This window comes from Diplotaxodon limnothrissa, linkage group LG18 (genome assembly GCF_057381915.1).
Source record: "Diplotaxodon limnothrissa isolate DT_005_m linkage group LG18, D_limnothrissa_male_GT1.1, whole genome shotgun sequence".
Taxonomy (NCBI): Eukaryota; Metazoa; Chordata; class Actinopteri; order Cichliformes; family Cichlidae; genus Diplotaxodon; species Diplotaxodon limnothrissa.
Window position 1 is genome coordinate 18,680,367 of NC_140613.1, and position 17,739 is coordinate 18,698,105.

At 41.2% G+C, this 17,739-nt stretch overlaps 2 protein-coding genes across 3 annotated transcripts; both read right to left on the reverse strand.

Moving 5' to 3' along the window:
* Positions 1-7,549: 7,549 nt before the first annotated feature.
* On the reverse strand, positions 7,550-8,185 carry tmem275a (transmembrane protein 275a). Its single transcript, XM_085378807.1, has one exon. It carries the CDS (start codon positions 8,168-8,170, stop codon positions 7,550-7,552), a length of 621 nt encoding a protein of 206 aa, XP_085234933.1. The 5' UTR covers positions 8,171-8,185.
* Positions 8,186-11,234: 3,049 nt separating this feature from the next.
* Positions 11,235-16,442, reverse strand: kncn (kinocilin). Of its 2 annotated transcripts, none has more exons than XM_085378939.1 (5): positions 16,295-16,442; positions 14,187-14,255; positions 14,019-14,090; positions 12,526-12,619; positions 11,235-11,304 (listed from the first exon to the last, which is right to left on the reverse strand). In XM_085378939.1, the coding sequence occupies exons 1-5, from the start codon at positions 16,440-16,442 to the stop codon at positions 11,235-11,237; spliced, it is 453 nt and encodes a 150-aa protein (XP_085235065.1). The 2 variants fall into 2 exon arrangements, with proteins under 2 accessions (XP_085235065.1, XP_085235064.1); XM_085378938.1 differs by having other exon boundaries at positions 16,289-16,442.
* Between the last annotated feature and the right edge of the window lie 1,297 nt (positions 16,443-17,739).

The window sequence follows — 17,739 nt, forward strand, 5'->3', positions numbered from 1 at the left end:
CATCTCATTTATGGATGAAAAAAATGTAATGTACATTTCTATCAGCCACTTAGTTACAATATGAACCACATCTTTTCTCAGCAGTGTAGGAACTGGGCATGCAGTATTCGTACTAATATATCAGTGTTTCAGAGTGTCAGGAGGGTTTTGCATAATTATGGGAAATATGTGACGAGATCAGCATAATCGCTGTCAACAGACTCATGTTTTAATAGTTTAAAAATACCTGTTTATGCTATTTTCATTAAGTCCCTGGAGAAATGAACCAAGACTGCATAACTTCACACATCTCAGTGGCTACGTAACTGGCTTTGAAAACAACTGTGATCTTGTGAAGCTGACATGTGAATTCTGTTGAAGTAACTATGGTTGACATTAGTTTACCGTTCCCACTTACAGTCAATATTCATAGTCTGTTCGCAGTGTTATACTATCAGTATCACGCTCTTGGTAATCAGTTGCTTTGTCAACAGTCAGTTCCAATAAAACAGAACAGCATTTTTTGGAAGGACAGAGTGGTCGCGTGAGCAAAGGAAGCCACGTAAATCATATTTACTTTTACAAACTTGCCAAGTAAAGATCCAAATGAGGCCAAGTACCTGGTAAAAAACTGTAATTAAATTAAAACTGAGAACACACTGATGCCTCAAATATTTGCTTTAAAGTGGCCGGCCACCAGCTGCTTGGTTGGAACAAGTAGATGCACAAACCTTAGTCTGGGTTGTGAGGGTATCTCAACAAGATCTTGTGATAGATCCAGAGGAACAACCGAATAGAGGGAGGGCAGTAGGGACAATACTGAGGCTGTCCCCTGTAGGCCTCATACCAGATAAAGATCTGATTATTCCCTCCTTTTGGCTGGCTTTGCAGAGTGGACAGACAGTGGACTCTGTATTTTTTTTTCTCTGTTGAGCAGTGTGGACTCTCCTCCAGCCAGTGCCCAGCAATTTAAGGGAAGCTGTTGTTTTGGAGAGCCACTGTGGGAAAGTCATTAAAGTGTAAAGCATCTCTCTTTTATTTCTTTCTAAAGGAGTCCTGGAAGAGGCTTCCACTAAGGCGGTGGATGTTAATGAGTGCTGACACAGATCGGCCACCCCCACAGTGCCGTGTGTGCCGATAGCCGCTGCCATGGCAAACGGATTCTCTGCAAGAAAAACCAGCCTGCCGGACGCTCACTGAAAATGGCTTCAACTCCTCCACAGGTGGCCAGTGTCTACATATACCAGCAAGCTACTAAATCAGGCCTTTTGTTCCTTCAGGAAAGTGTCTTTGACTCGCTGAGGTGGTGGTTGTTGGTCAGTACTGTGCCATGTGCTCCAAAGATCAGCTTGTCAGTATTTATTTACAGATGATCAAGAGAATATCTGATACCCAAAACATGACTCTAATTTATAATTTAAACAAGGATGATTCCCCCCCCCCCCCCTCCCCCAAACAAAAAGTGTCCTCTCACTAATCATGTCATCATTATTTCATGCAATATATAATTAAGTGGCACAGTAGACATTGCACAGGTAATCAGAAAAATACCTCTCATCCTTTCTCCGGTGAAATGACCCTCATTAACAAAGCATTACAAAGCCACAAAACAGACCTAACAACATGCTGCGATCAATGTACAAGTAGCAGTTTGCACTGACTCTAAGGCCAGAAGATTGCCTGTACTGCAGAAAGCCATGAGGGCAGTTCCCTTTTATGCAACCTTAACTGCTGCGTATAAAACAATAAGATGTGGCAAACACTGAAAAAATAAGCTGACATCAGTCTAATGTTGATTTATGGAGTTTGACAGTGACACTCAAATGTAGAGCAGAGAAACCGGTCTGAAGCAGTCTGCTGGGGAGAGTGGTGTTTTTCATCGTCTGCATTTCTTTTAAAAAGAGGGGCCTCTGCTGGAAACAAGCGGTACCACATGTTGTTTACCAGCCATTTTTTTTGCACCCCAGGACATCCCAATACAGTATTCACTTGGCCCATTCTGTTCTGTAACCAGAGCATGTTAGCTGTCTCATTAAACATAATCCTTAAATACAGACTGTATTCTCACGTGACACCGGGGGTGCAGTGCTCGCAGAGCTCTAGACAGCACGTGAATATCACCACAGTGTGTTATTTTGACTTGCATGACCCATGAGTTGAATATTTGCAGAGTAATCAGCCTTAAATATCAGCATGCACACACAGCACTGTTCTATTTTCAGTTTGTCTATTGATCTGCTTGGTTAAACAGTCGATCGCAGGCTAAAGGATAACATTCACAGAACAGTTCAAAGACCCATACCGGAGGTAAAGAGACACTGTCCAAGCTGTGTGCATACCTTGGACAGTGAGTGTGTGAATGGGTGGATGATTGTGTATAGTGTAAAGCGCTTTGGGGTCCTTAGGACCAAGTAAAGCGCTATACAAATACAGACCATTTACCATTTTACCATAGCAGCCAAGCATTACTGAAGCAAGTGAAAGCAGCATTGATTGGCTTTGTTAATGGCTGGATATAGGAGAGAATGATTGATTTGACTGCTTCTGCACTGATGCTTTTCACGCGCGTTCTGCTCGTCACTAGAGTTGCTGTGCTTTGTTTTGTTCTTCTTCCCAGTACTGCGCCGTGCTCCTACTACTGTGTACGTTTCCTTTTTGCCAGGGCCCACGTAGATTTGTGAAAAGCCAGGTTATGTAACAGCCCCGGCCACTTGAATATGCTGCCATTTACTGAGGGGTGAATGGAGGAGTTAAGAACAGCAATGGAGCCATTGTCAGGGTCATTGGTATGCAGAACACTGCGGCATTACTATTAGGACCCTCGTCAGTTTTGATGAAAATCTGCTGTATCTTTGCCCCCTGATCTGTGAGGCGCTTTCTTCTCCGTGTCGCCCTCGGACTATTCCTGTTGGAGACCAACTGAAACAGCCAGGCAGTCACGAGGCCCGCCCATACAACGCACTTGGAGAACCAAAACAACCTTATCCTATCAGCACCGAGAATAAAGTCAACTTTGATATGTTTTCACGTTAAATCACATGCTGAAAGGTACTCAGTGCACAATCTTCAGTAAACACTTGACTTGCAAGGTTGCACAAGGCCTGAAGTATTTTCTCAAGTGGACTAACTGAACCTTTGAAGGTGGCCAGCAGCAAAAGTCATCATTTTCTCCTGCATTAAACCTGATTGCTTTATATTCTGAAAGAGCAGTCTGTGATATCATTATTGACATGGAGAATAATAAGAATTCAACATGCATTTTCATCCTTATGAAAATAACCACCCTCCTGGTTCATTTTAGTCTAAACACAAGGGTTCACCCAGCTCCTCCATCTTCCCTCTCCTCCCTCCCTGTCTGTCTTTTGGAAGCGGAGCGAACTGGGTTAGGGTTATATAACCGATGTCTGTTCTCATAGATCCTCAGCAGCTCGTCTTCCCCTAATCTTTTCAGCTTGATTACACCCTCCTTTCCCTCTCCTCTGCCGACTCATTCAACTGAGAGCCTTCCCATGCACAAGCACATCCACGCGGGAGCGCACGAGCAGTGCATCAGGATCCGCCACGCTCCGGTTTGGAGCGGATGGGACGCTTGTGTTTTGCAGGTGTGAGCACGAGTGTGTGCAAAAGCTGTTTTGTCGCTGTGCCACATCTTGTCATGATGAAGAAGAAGACGAAGGCTTCGTCTGAGGTCAGCTGTGTATGCTCAGCAGTCCTGCCTCGTTTTAGCATCACTAACAATCAGTATTGGTCTGGTTGATGTTTGTGAGGGGAAACAGTTACATTTTTACTGTGCACGCTTAATATCTGACATACCAACACACAGCGGAGCTGAAAGAAAGCAGCTGGCAATGGATGTGTTCTCACAGTTTATCACAGTGGAAACAAAGCAATGTTTCACAATGTGTCAACATTTACTACCACTTGTTTACTGTGTGCCTCTGCTTCTATGAATGTTCTTTCACTTCAGCTTTCTGACAGACTTTAGACATACTGCTTTATTCTGATAAAGCAAAAGTCAGCAGTCACAAGGTACACATGCAGGATGGAAAAAAAGAAGAAGAAAGAAATCCAGGTCACAGGCTGAAGGCGGTGTGTCTGCTAAGGGTGTTTATCATTACCCCTAATCTGATACGAAGCACTGATGCAAAATCTGTCCAAGAATTATATCTTGATTTCAGCAATAAGGAAGACTTCCTTCTTGTACTGTGGAGCTGTAAAACCACTATCTGGCTGGTGATGAAAACCCCAAACGAAAATGATCCACTTTTTATAGCCTCCCCATATTACAGTGGACATTGACTATGTTGAGGAAATCACGGCTTTAATCACTATAAAAATGACTTTAAAAGCAGTCTGTGTGGACACAGGTGACTTCAAGGGTCAAAGGGCGATATCCATTTGTTTTTTTCATGGCATGTAAGCTGAACTAGTGCAGTTAACGTGACCGTCCCATTCCTGAACTTTGCCCCCACAGGCCATAAAAATGTGAATATTTCTACTCAGCCTGCAGCTTTGCCACAAACCCATTCACCTTCAAAAGGTGGTAAATCTTCCAGCCTTCAGGTGGATAAAGGTTTAACGTGTTATACAAGTCTCTTCACTCCAGGCCAAGAGGCAGAAGATGCTGGGAACATGTTTGACAGAGGTCCGAGGGAAATGTTTGGGACAACATAAACCTGGAGTGGTTTTCATGTTTTTGCAATATACCAACTGTTCTGCCGCAGGTTTAATCACAGAATCCCATTATACGCAGTCGATGCATGACTGACACGACGTCTTGGCCGAAGTCCTCGTCTGGTTCATCCAGTAACTGTGACCAGCCTCAACCAAGCATCTGCTGCTTCAAACTCTTTCCAGCACTTTACTTCACTGTCACTGTAAACGTATGTGTCGGTGCATCATTCGAAATGCATTTATTAGAAAACCAAAGTATAATGAGATTTTTTTTATTTTTGCTACATACTAATGCCTCAAAATCTCTTTAGGGTTTCATTAGTGGTGCTGACAACCCAAGACTCACTGTATCAGGAATTTAGCAGAGGTATTGAGTCGCTTTTGGAGTCTGAGGAAAACATCCTGGGTCTATTTTGTCATCTGTGAGCTTCCACGGAAAGTAGAGCACCCCAGATTTGTGCCTTGATCATCCTGTGTGTACAAAACGGGAGTGGGGGCAAGCGATGGTCTGCTACCCTGATTAGAGGTGATTATCAGGTGAGATTGCCAAAAACAGTTTCTTGTCACATTTTCATACTCTTTCTAGGAATATGATGGAGACTGCAGACATTTGTGACAGCTTCCTCTACTGATCTTTGAATGCCAGTAATTTTTATGTGGATTCAAATTCACTTAAATATAACCCACTATAAGACTGGTTAGTGTGATTTCCACAGGAGAGGCTTGTTATGAGCGACTGACATCTCTTGGCTTGTTGTAAAATGACAGCCGCTTTTCCGTAACCTCACTGAAACGCACACATGTGGTTGTAGCGACCTCCAGTGGTAGCAGCTTTGAGCGCATACGCAAACACTTAGCAGAAGAGCCAGATGGACCTCATATGGAGTTCTTCACTCAAGGCCATCTTGATCTAATGTGTTCGGGTAGATGCAACATTTCTGGTTCTTCACAGCAGATTTTCAGCCAGGCTGCCTGACTGAAACACTCAGTTATTCAATCAATTAGTCAACTGACAGAATTTAACCACAAAAAAAGGTAAATAACGCAAAAGCTTGCAGATTTGACCCCCTGTTCTTTACCAGCGTAATTTGGGTGTCTTCAGGCTTTGCACTGCTGCTGGGAAAAATAAAACAAGCAAGGAAACTGGGGTGGACACTCACCTCTATTTTCAAATGTGCCATAAACTTTAAAAAAAAAAAACCAATTGTTATAATTACTATATTAACAGTAATGCAGGTCATTTTTAGTGGAAGAAGACTACACAAGAAATATAAACTTGAAAAGTATTTTTTACAGAAAGAGCCTTTTTATTTATGCCTTTTAAAGAAATCACATTGGGTTAGGGTCCTTTAAATTAGAGTCTTGACAAAAATATTCTATCCTTTACATGTTTTTTTTGTTTCACATTTTCTATAGGTGCTACACAATTTAAAACACACAGACAACATTAATCATTCACATCAGGGTGTTTGCATTCCCGTAACCCATTTTCTGAGCATGCAAAATTAAGCTTGACACTCTAATTTAGCATCAGAGACGAACTCTGAAGGAACACCAACTGGCTTTTTTTTAAAAATGTCAAACAGTGTCTGTTTGTCTGTATGTATGCAACTGCTACCTCATACAGACTTCTGAGCACATCCTGCATGCATTTATAACACAAAAAAACACAAAATCACTGAGTCTTTCTTATCAATGCTGAATAGAAATCTGGAGCCAAACAAAGGCTTTCCGCAGAAAACTGCTGTTGTGCACTTTTTTATAGCCCTCATTAGTTTGATCCTGATATCTCAGTCTAAGGCAACTTTTCCTTTCAAAGGAAATCAGGGGTTGAATGTCTACTAGGCAGATTTAAACTGACATGAAGCCATCACAGTGACGGGGAACAGATGCATTTTATATAATTGGAATATCTAAACTTCTTGGCTTTCCAGTGCTGTCAATGTTAGGTCCATAGGAGGAAAACATCTCCTGTGAAATTCCTTTGTTCACATTTAGAAAAGATGCTCTTATAGCACTCTAAAAAAGTAATGAAATGCACGCTGAGTAAGAGGAGAAAGAAATCCTTGCTCCGACTGCATTAGGAACTACCGAGTAAAGCTCTGATCAACATGACCTTAAACTGATGGGGTTGCCTTCGATTAAAAGTTTAACATGTTATAAACCGCCAGATGAAAAGAGAGAAACATAATATTCACAGCATTGATGATGGTATTCGTTACATCAAACTACAGAAATAATGACTTCGAACGACACTGTATATAGTTACACCTGTATACATTGCAATTGGCTATTGTGTGGTGCAATCCCTTTGCATTTCAAGGGAATATTGCTTTGGCACATGTATGACCTATAATAGCTTACACCCCCAAAACAAGCTGAGCACTGAGCATGGCACACAAAATGCCAAATGTCATTAAATGCGTTTCCGTCCAGTTTAGCTACTGACCTTTCACGTGTAAAGTTTTCAGAAGAAATAAATAATCAGATGTTTAGTCTTTTTTGTTAGTTAGCCCTCTAAAGTCACTGCTGAGAGTTGAGGTTTCCATTAATCAGAACAAGAGTGAAAAAGAGTGTTTAAGGTTTCAGACTCTTTGACTTCTTCATGAAATCAGTTCATAATGCCCCACGTTAAAAACAAAGACCTGTAAGAAAACGACACGAGAGAGGTAGGAATTTGAATTCCGAAACCTTTGATCCACAAATACTTGCATGCTATTTACCAGTTGGCACGGCAAGAAAGTAAATAAATGAATAAATAAAAGTGTAACTTTTGACACCTTTTCACAACTAGAAATATGGCAGTACGTAAACTAGAGAATACAATCACACCCAGCAGCCCCTCTGCCCAGAAGGATATTTACACTACTAGCATAGACTAAGAGTTTCTGCCCTGCTAGATGACCACTTCTTCACGTGGTAGGTTGAGCTTCACCTCCCCTCCTGCTGCTGCGGAGGTTGAGTAGACTGCGGTGGCAGAAACACAAGACGGGCCGTTTGTCTCCATGGTGAAGAGCTTGCAAGGTCCCGGCAGGGCTGCATCAGCATCAGGAGCCTCTTTTTCTGAGCTGGATGCCTGGGATGATGCAGGGGAGGATGTGGGGCTCAGCTGCACAGCTGTAGTGTCCTGCAGCGTGTGCTCGCTGGTCTCTATTTCAAACGCTGCCCCGCCAGCCTGCCCGCCGTGTCCCATCAAGCCAGCCCCTCTGCCCCCAACCTTGGACCTTCGTGAGCTGTGTGGAGGCGGGAGTCGACTGCACACGCAACACGCTCCGAAAAAGGAAAAGGCCACCAGCAGCAGGATAGGTCCGATGATGATTGGGGGGTTGGCAGAAGGCATCAGTGTGCTGAAGGCGAATGCTCCCACCAGGGTGATGTTGAGTCCAGCCAGCATGATGCATAGGCCACAAGCACAGCAGAGTGCCGGAGAGGGCAGGCCATGAGGGCGAGACTTCCTTTTCTTCTGGGGCTCCTTTTTAGGCACAGGGGTGCCGGTGTTTCTATCAGCGATGACCATGGTTTCCCCTCCAGGCTCTCTGGCTTTCTATCTTCTATCTTTTTGTAGATACACAAAATAAAGGAAAATAAGCTTTTTTAAGTCATTACAATGGCACTGGTGTGCACATGTAGAAAAGCTCTGTCAATCAGTGAGCTTTGATCTGTCACCTCATTGCGCTGCTACACCTACAGAATACAGACATGAGAACAGATTGTAAAAAGTTGAGTGAGCAGCACTCAGGTAGTGGTCATCTATTGGTGACACCTGCATAACATGTGAAGACAGCTGGCCACTGAAATCTTCCTAAATCAATTACACTGTTTAAAAAAACAAAAAAGGATCTAAACAGCACCTGTACAACAGCCGCATGGACGGGCAATTCACTCTAGATGGCCTAAAATAAGCTCCGTTAAAAAAAAGGGAAGCATGAGCCCATTAAGAAAAATCCTCAGTGGTACTTAATAACATGTCTTTAAGATGGCATCTCTATTTATTTTCTCTTAAACTGTGTACAGTCACCGTGCAGCTGCTTCATTCATGCCACCCAAGCCACTAGAGGAAAGGCTGTGAGTGTTTAGTTGCAATCAAATGAGCCCTTTCATTCCAGCATGCACCCATTCAAGAGCAGACACGAGACCTAAGCAGAGGGGATGTGTGAAAAATATATTTTTGTAAATATGTGTCTGTAAATGTGTGATATATCGCAGTTGGCACGTTTATAAAACGGGTTTTGCTTGAGAGGCGTTTAAATGCGCCTTTACTTCCACTGATGTTGCATTTCTGCAAAAATTAAACCATGAAAGAAGGGGCGAGACACTCACCCTTTAGGTTGATGCACTGAAGGTCTTTCCATTGTTTGATCAGCAGATTTTCACCGCGGTTACCGGTCTTCTAATTAAGGGGCGAAATAACTGAGACGCTGAAAGGGCGAATCAGCACCAAACGAACGATTTTCATCCTGTTCTCGTGGCTTCACAGTCCTGAGGGCACAAGTCATGAAAGCCCTTCAATCACTGGCTCAAGCAAACACGCACAGACACACATACACGCGCACACACGATTCAAGGCGACCGACAAGATAAAATCCGAGAGTGGAAAAAAAGAAGAAGAAGAAACAGGCAGAAGATCACTTAGGTGAAATGGCATTTCTTAGGAGCAGACACACCGCGCGCTGCTGCTCCAGATGTGGACCGAGCAGCACGTAACACCTGACAGGTCAGCCCGAACCGGAAATGGTGTTCCAGACATCTCTGTCTGTGTGAAGCTGTCATATTTTCATTCATTCATATCTGAACTGAGCATATTCCCTCCGTCGCCGGACCGCTGGATGCGAAGCTCGTTCCCGAGCCACCCCTGTGTGCGCGAGCGAGTGTGCAAGTGGAGGAGGGAGTGATGAAGGTGAAAGCTGTTGCTCTCTGCCTTCAGCCCACACCGCAATGTTGCTGATTCTTGAAAAAGGCAAAGGATTTTAATTTATTCCACAGCTCTCTCGAATATAAAAATGTTTTATCTAAAATTATTATTTATTTATGCTGTGTATTATTTTATAATATAATTCAATATGAATATTTTTCTGTTAAAATATTTATTTATTTAATATTATAATTTAATAGAATAGAATTTAATATTATAATTTAATAGAAAAATAGAAAAAATATTATATTCATTCATTTTGTATTATTTTATGTAGCTATTTATTATTTTACTATAATTCAATAAGAATATTTTTCTATTAAAATATTTATTTATTTGTTTATCTATTATTTTATATTATAATTTAATAGGCAAAAATATTGTATTTCTTTACGTGACTATTTGTTATTGTATATTATTTATATGAATATTTTCTATTAAAATATTTACTTGTTTATTCATTTTGATCTTTTTTTGATCATGTAGCTCATGATGATGATAATGATCCAGTGTCTACATTGTTGGCTATCAGCTAAATTAACTGGTAATAAATCGAGGATAGCTATTATTAGACCAACTTTTGGCTTGCTGTGGTAAAAGATGAGTCATCAAAACTCAAAAGGGTCACGACCTTTGCAGTAAGTCAGCTAGTTTGCAGCTACTGAATCTATACATGACCGCAAAAGTGTGTTAGTAACAAAACAGTCCTTTAAATGTTTTAAAAGGGTTTAAACCTTCTTGTTGCCACCCAGGTTATTTACTTATCTTGTAAAATATGGACTATATTTGTATATGCAGTTCATTACGTGCTCCTCCACTGTCTAACTCCCAGACACAGGGGGATTGTGGTGTTGTGATTTGAGGTTTGACAATCAAGCTGCACCGCAGACTCCTCGGGGCTCCTGTTGTGCACAGCTCATGAACACAGCTCGGCATTATTCAGCTTCACAGCACGTTACACTTTTTTTGTTGCGCTTTCTGCCGGTGCTGTCCTGAATATCAATGTATTACGTTTCACTGCGGAGGGGGTGGGTGGGTCGCAGGTCACTGTGTGCACGCCATGGATGTTGCCACGTGTGTGTATGTGCATTCATTTATTTGTGTGTGTGCTACTCATGGAAATCACATGCAGGGGAATTGAATAATATCCAAAACCCATCATCGCTTAATGACTGTCATAATTTTATAATTGGTGGCATAGAGCATTGTACCATGATTAGAGGAGCTGCACAGGAGTTGGACTATTGGGCCTAATTTGCTTCACTCAGTGTCAGGATGTAAAATAGAAAAAAAACTCCACTAATGATCACAATCTCTGGATGTTTATTAGATGACATGCTGTTTTATATATATATATATATATATATATATATATATATATATATATATATATATATATATATATATATATATATATATATATATATATATATATATATATATATATAATGAGGTGATCTCAGCTAACATGATGAGCTGATATCACATATGAACAGGAAAACGAGATTTATAAAGATCTACACAGCAGAGAGATTTACACAGCAGTACTTTTTTGTACTAAGTGTGAAGCAAGATCAATACAGAAAAATTAAACAACTTCTGCAGAAGTTGCAACCTTCTGCATCCGGCTTCCTTCACATGGAGCGGCCAGTCTTGCTACGTGATGACCTCATGGCAGATCTTGATCTGAAGGCTTTAGTTTCCGTCTTGATAAGACATCCGGCATGTCCGCAGAAGTCCTGCAAAAGACAGACGGATCAGTCATGAGGGAGGCTTGCGTTGTGTTCGCTGAACTAAAACCTTTTCCTTGATATAACTGAGATTTTAGATGATCTGCACTACGTAATTCCTCATCTGTTAAATAACTGAGCCAAACAGTGCATCAGTGTGTTATCTGGTTTGTTTTTCTTGTTTAAATGAGACTATAGTGCTGAAGTGTGACTTCAGTTGTCTGTCTTTCAAGATGCTACACATTGAAAAGTACTCTCTTTCACAAATGTCAGTGAAGACCTGAAAAACTGCTTCGTTTTGAAGGTCAGTGCAGACTCTGCTGTCTGTTTGTTGTCACACAGGACAGCGCATGAAATGCATGATGACATGATTGAAATATATGTGGTAGCGCCATTGCCATAGTAACAAAATTAAAAGTGAGTGACTTTGAAAAGGAGGTGATACTTGGTAATGTTCACTTTCAAAAACCCCCCATTCTCCTCTAAATTGCTTGTAGTCAGCCAACAAAAAGCCCCACGTCATTATGTAAGGCGTTTTGTTGATTCTTTTCTTGACAGTTTGGCTATGGTTTAAAAAAAATGTCTTTAACTCTCAGAAATAATAAAGGTAACCCTTACCTGTCTGGATAAACCTAGTTAGAAAGTCATTCAAATGGAAAAGTAGAGACTGAAGTGCTGAAAGGAAGTCAACATTCTCTAAGTAGCACATGTCATCAGTGAGACTGTCACATAGTAACATTTCAGTGTTTTTTCTCGATCTTACTTTAACACCTTAGTGTTTATATTATAATTTTTAAAAATAGCAAACAGTTAATTAATATAAGGCATAAAGAGCAACAAGAACTACCAATCGGGCGACACAGCAGATCTGTACATATCAAGATTCTGAGTAAAGCCCACGATAGTACTGCATGTGAGATATACTGCACTACTATGGAGCTGCTGGCTTGTGTATTATCACAGCTCTCAAAGGTTTTTGTAGTTTTTCCAAGATCCATTCATGCCCAGATTAGATTCTTATAAGTCTATCAACATGCTGACTAGTTTCTGCAAAATGTGATTCATACTGCAAAGCTTAGGAAATTAAAAGTACTCTTATATCCAGGAAACATAGCATTACAGTCACAGGAACTATATTACAGATAAGGTATATTGAAATGCCTTTCTGCTGTACTGTGGTACCATTCACATCCCTATTTTGATCATGTATAATTATCAAAGGAGACAGACCCCTCATCCGGGTTGGCTTCAGCTATTGTTCCAGCCTCCACAAAGGTTCCCATACGACTCTTAGACCGTTCCAGATTAATCTGACTGTGAGTCCCTGGCAAGACAACAAGAGAGCATGGAAGCATTAAGTGTAACAGTACATGTTTAACTAGCATGTGAAACAATGAGCACTAGATCATACTGAGAAGGGTTATACAGAGGGGAAAACACTTATTTGGATTGTATAGTCACATATATGTATATAACATGGGCCTTAACAATTAAGGCAGATAGTTTTAAATGAACGCTTAACTTAAACTAAAAAGATAATAACAGATACAGGTGTGGTTAAAAGTTTACATACAATCATTCATTCCTCATGGGCATGAATATCATGGTAGTTTGGGCTTTTAATGATTTCTTTGAATTGTTCTTTTTCCAGATTGGAATGATTGTACAGCGTACATGTACTTTTCCGTCGAGCTTGAAGTTGATGATTTTGGACCCGGGGCTTCTTTCTTGGTCACCACTCTCTCAGTCCATGTTCTCGTAACACTCACTTCACTGAACAGTAACACTGGTGTTCCAGCAGTTTCCAGTTCCAATGTTGACACATCCGAATAACTTGCATTTATGAAAATTGCTTGAACTGATTATGTTGGAATCTGTGGTTGTCTAGAAATCACTCCAAGAGACCTTTTCAACTTGTGTAAATCTACAATTCTCCTTCTTAGATCTTCACGGAGTCCTTTGGACTTTGGAGTGAGTGCTATCAAACAAATAAATTTTAAGCTGGCAAAGATGATCGTGATCGCGATGACTACTGAGAAGTAAACGGACCTTGGCCTTGTCAAGTTAAAAGACAGTGCGCATGTAAACCTATGATCATAAGCGTAGGTATAAGCAGCTCATCTAAGTGCAAGAATATAGCTTCAGAGAGGGAATTTTAGGACGGGAATGCAGGCACTCCTGAATCTTCCTGTGATTTTGACCTTCACATATGATTTCAATAAGTTTTAATATGCAACATTTAACTCAAACTGATAAAACGAAACAAAAACACATAATTTGCAAATGTTTCACTCAGTCTGGTAATAGTTTCCATGTTTGAAGTCAGCATGTCAAAAACATGAACCTACTTTCACTGGAGCACAAACATGCACAGATGCACAGTTGGCTGCACAGCGCAAAAACTGTATGCAGACAAACGTTTCCCCTGGCTCATATTTGTTAACAATTAAGTGAAAAAAAAAGCAGTTAGGAAAGAAGGAAATTATATTATTTTTTTTAAGCGCACTCAGTGAGACATTAGACAGATGGCTGAAGCGCTCTCTCTGATAACAGCCTGAGCACAACATCTGCCTCGCTGCTGTCAACTGCAGTGTTTCTACAGGTGTCTGAGATTTTATCAAACAAATAAGGCGCATAGACTCAATGCAGATCAGTATCAAGTGCCTTTGAGTGTTATACGATAGCATTATTAACTCACTGGCTCGCTCCTTCATTTCACCCACCTTCTCGTCTCAGTGTCTCAACTGGCTGATCAGGAGCAGGATTGGCAGGCGCGGGGTGCACTCTGAAGTTCGCTGAGGATTTTAGCCAAAATGCCTTTTATTGTTATCGTGAACACACTTACAAATAATAGCATCGAAAAATATACAGGTATATATCAAACTGCTTACCAAAGGATGGAAGGATGTGGTTGACGTTCAGCCAAGCTTTTATGAAGGGGTAGATTGCTATTAGCAGGCCTGGAAAGCATAACAGTCCAATAAATTTATTAATTAAGGCCTGGCTTTACTCTAGTTCCCTTATGGTTGAAAAGCAGCAGATTTACTGCAGTGTTAGTGCAGATAACTGTCACCACGAGAGAGGAAAGCATTTGGTGCTGCAGATGCAATGAGAAGCCTCATTAAAAATGGGCATAAATTGTAATAGTGTATTAAAAAATACAAATTCAATCACCTGCATGGACTAATTCACACCAATCAGTGTAATTTATTTTGTTCAGTTGTTTGAAATGCAATCTCACTGCCTCCTGCTCCCGTGAGCCTTAACGGCTCATAAAAATAACAGTTTTTAATAGAAGTTTCCATACTTGGAGACTTTGCGGAGAAACAATAAGGCTGTTTGATGAAATATCTATTCCCAAACTGAAATCCACTCGACAAAGCCTTCAGATTATTCTCAGTGCAGCAGCTACAGTGTGCGATGTTTCGTTCAGTTCGACTCAAAGTACAAAGTAATATCTGAACCGCTGGGCTCATGTGCCTCTCTGTGGCACTGTGCTCCAATTCAAACGTTATTGATTTCCCTCTATAAGCCAAAAGATCTGGCATTACACCCCCGGCAAGTCCTGAGGGTGGCTGTGATGCATGTTTGTGCTTAAAATGTCATGAAACTGCGGAAGGAGTAAAAACAATCTGCTGAGAACACTCTGTTCATACTCATTAGTCAGCCTATGTGTTGGAGGCAGCATCGCAGCACACAAGCCCCAAAACACATAATTAGATGCTACTCAGCTGCACAAATGCTGCCAAAGCGAATGTTTCTGTCAAGCGGCTGTGCGCAGTGTTGATTTGTCAGATTCTTAGTGCACATTACAAAGTCAAATTAGTTACTGAAAGATGATCAACTCATCAGAGAGGATGTTTTTTGCATTAACTATGCATGCACTCTGATGCCGTCGTCCTGTGATTGAAAACCCTGCCCTTTTGCTCCTTCTCTCCAGGAAACCGGTAAAGACACTCCTTTATCTTGGCAGCCCAGTTCCTCTGGCTATCAGCTGGCTCCAGTTACAGCGCTGTATCAAATGAATGAGGGATGGAAAACTGACACTGACCGCTGATCTTTCACCTGAGTTTTTGACATTTCATTTCAAATAGATATTCCAGCGAGATATAAATGTGCGCTCCCTCACTTTTTTGGCCTTCTTGAATTGGATTTTTAGTGAATTAACAAATTAACTCACTCACAAAGAAATGCACTGTGTAATAATCTCTCCGGTGACGCACCATAATGTTTAGATACAACTATTACCTAAAACCTTCTGTTTAACCTCTTAATATACAACGTATCACTGGTAAACCCTCCCGGGCCAGGGTTGAATTTTATTTTAGCTACATGCTACATGTTAAATCAGAAAACTGTCTGAAATGTTGCATTTTAAATTTTGGCACTACAGTTTTTCTTTTAACGGCTTTTCCCACTTGAGCCTCTTGGCCAATATATCGATTGGACTCTACCCCTAACACCACATGGGTCACCAGATGACCAGGTGGCTGTTAAAAGGTTAAAAAAAATGTGAAAGCCACAGAAATAGAGCATAATAAAATACACTGTGTGGTAATAGCAGAAGTTTTAGCATCAAAAACTGCTTAAAGTACCTGAAGTAAAACTACTAATTTTGCAAAACCTTAGCCAATATTATTGTATTAATAATGTGTATTAATATGTATCAAATGATGTGTATAATATGTTATTCTGGGGGGCACAGAGAAGGCCAAACATATCATATGGGCTCTCTCAAAAGTGTGTAGTTGGACATCACACGGACTTTGTACTCAGTTATAAATTTCTTGCATGAACCTCTGTTGTATGAAAGTTCAGGGCTGCAGTGCATGAGAGACAACAGATCTGTCATGACCTCCTGAAAAATGTCATAAGTTAAAAGTTACACACAGCAATAGCAAAAAGCAGGTTTAATAAACAAATGTAATCCAAATATCCAGAATCGGCTTATTACTCTCCCTATAACTGCATCACCTATAAAATCTTAAGACACACTCACCGAGGCCCCCCGCTCCCAGGAAGATACCTCCGACTGCATCAGCATCGCATTCCCTGGATACCCCAATGATGATGCAGCCCGCCACAATGCTGAGCAGGGCTGAGCCTACCCGTAGCCCGTGGTACTCTCCGGTGCTGACAGGGTTCATTCAGCACGTGGATGCTCCCCGCCTGCTCCCCCCACCACATGCACTGTGGAGCCCCGACACTGTGCTCTGCTTTAACTTGGGCCCTCAACTTTAATGTCCCCGAGCCTCACCCCACTTCGTTTTTCACTCTCAATGATGCAGAAACACTTTCTCTAGTTAAGCCTCAGTCACTATATTCTGTTTCTTAAGATACCTCATGCATCTTTAAAGATAGAGCTCTGGTTTCCATTGACATAGAAAATTAGAAAACTAGTGGCTCTGACTCTTTTGACTGTGAAACCCATGCTACAAATCTGATCATAGTCCTCCGGCATCAAGTATCAGGGCTGCAGCAAATACCCTAATTGCAATTCTCAAACTGTTAACAAGTCTTGTAGAGTTGCAATATGCTGAAACTTAAAGGCGAGGTATGGCAGCATGACTACAAAGGCAGCACAGAGGAAACTGTGACAGAGAGACAGTTAGATTACGCTACTTTTCTGATTTGCCTGTGAGCTTGAAGGGAATGTGTAATGAAAGGTTCAGAGAGTTCTCCATGTGGTGGGGGCCTGAAGCCATCCACAAAGGCATGCAGTTGCCATAGGAATAGCATATCCATGGCAACGGGGGAGGAAGGGTGGGTAGGGGGTTAGAAGGATTAACACCGGTGAGTAGGGTAACAAATGAGCATACTGGGTGGAAGAGAAACTGTGACACATTTACTGTTAAGAAAGTAAACTCCATCTTTTCTGGATGATTGCATGTATTTTTAATCAATGCTGGTAATGCGGGTCCTATGTGTGTGTGTGTGTGTGTGTGTTAGTGACACAGCAATTAATGGCTGACAATAATGACTCTTGACAGCCTTTGTGGCATGTCAACCTTTAAAATCAAGCTAACTTGCAAGGGGCTGCAAATCCCCAGGAGTGAACCAGCCTTCCAAAGAGATTTATCAAGTCCTTTGGGGTCATCCGTCCCCCAGCAGACCAGAACATAAAAATGCCACATTACACCAGAGACTCATGAAACATCCCCATCATGGTGTCGCAGAAAGTGAAGGAGCAGTTCTGAAGGACAGAGATGTAGTTTCTGCTCAAGGTATTTGTTTTTTCTTGCTGTCCCCCAGCAGAAAGAGAAGCACTAGAAGTCCTGAACCTCCTGATGTTTACAGATTCTGATGGGCTAACAAACTGAATAATAATACAGAGTCCTGTATACATCTGATCATTCATTAGGGAAAATAACCACAATTGTCCATGTATTTCTTTTCTGATTATACAATTCACAGAGAGGTTGGAGTCAACTGAGCTCTTAGAGG

What these genes read in the sequence shown, in the direction of transcription:
- tmem275a (XM_085378807.1), bottom strand. Translation starts at nt 8,170, where the DNA reads ATGGTCATCGCTGATAGAAACACCGGCACCCCTGTGCCTAAAAAGGAG.
- kncn (XM_085378938.1), bottom strand. Translation starts at nt 16,442, where the DNA reads ATGAACCCTGTCAGCACCGGAGAGTACCACGGGCTACGGGTAGGCTCA. An exon ending in AGCGGGGGGCCTCGGTGAGT is followed by an intron (nt 14,256 to 16,288) that starts GTGTCTTAAGAT and finishes TATGCTTTCCAG; the next exon opens with GCCTGCTAATAGCAATCTAC. An exon ending in CCACATCCTTCCATCCTTTG is followed by an intron (nt 14,091 to 14,186) that starts GTAAGCAGTTTG and finishes TAAAATCCTCAG; the next exon opens with CGAACTTCAGAGTGCACCCC.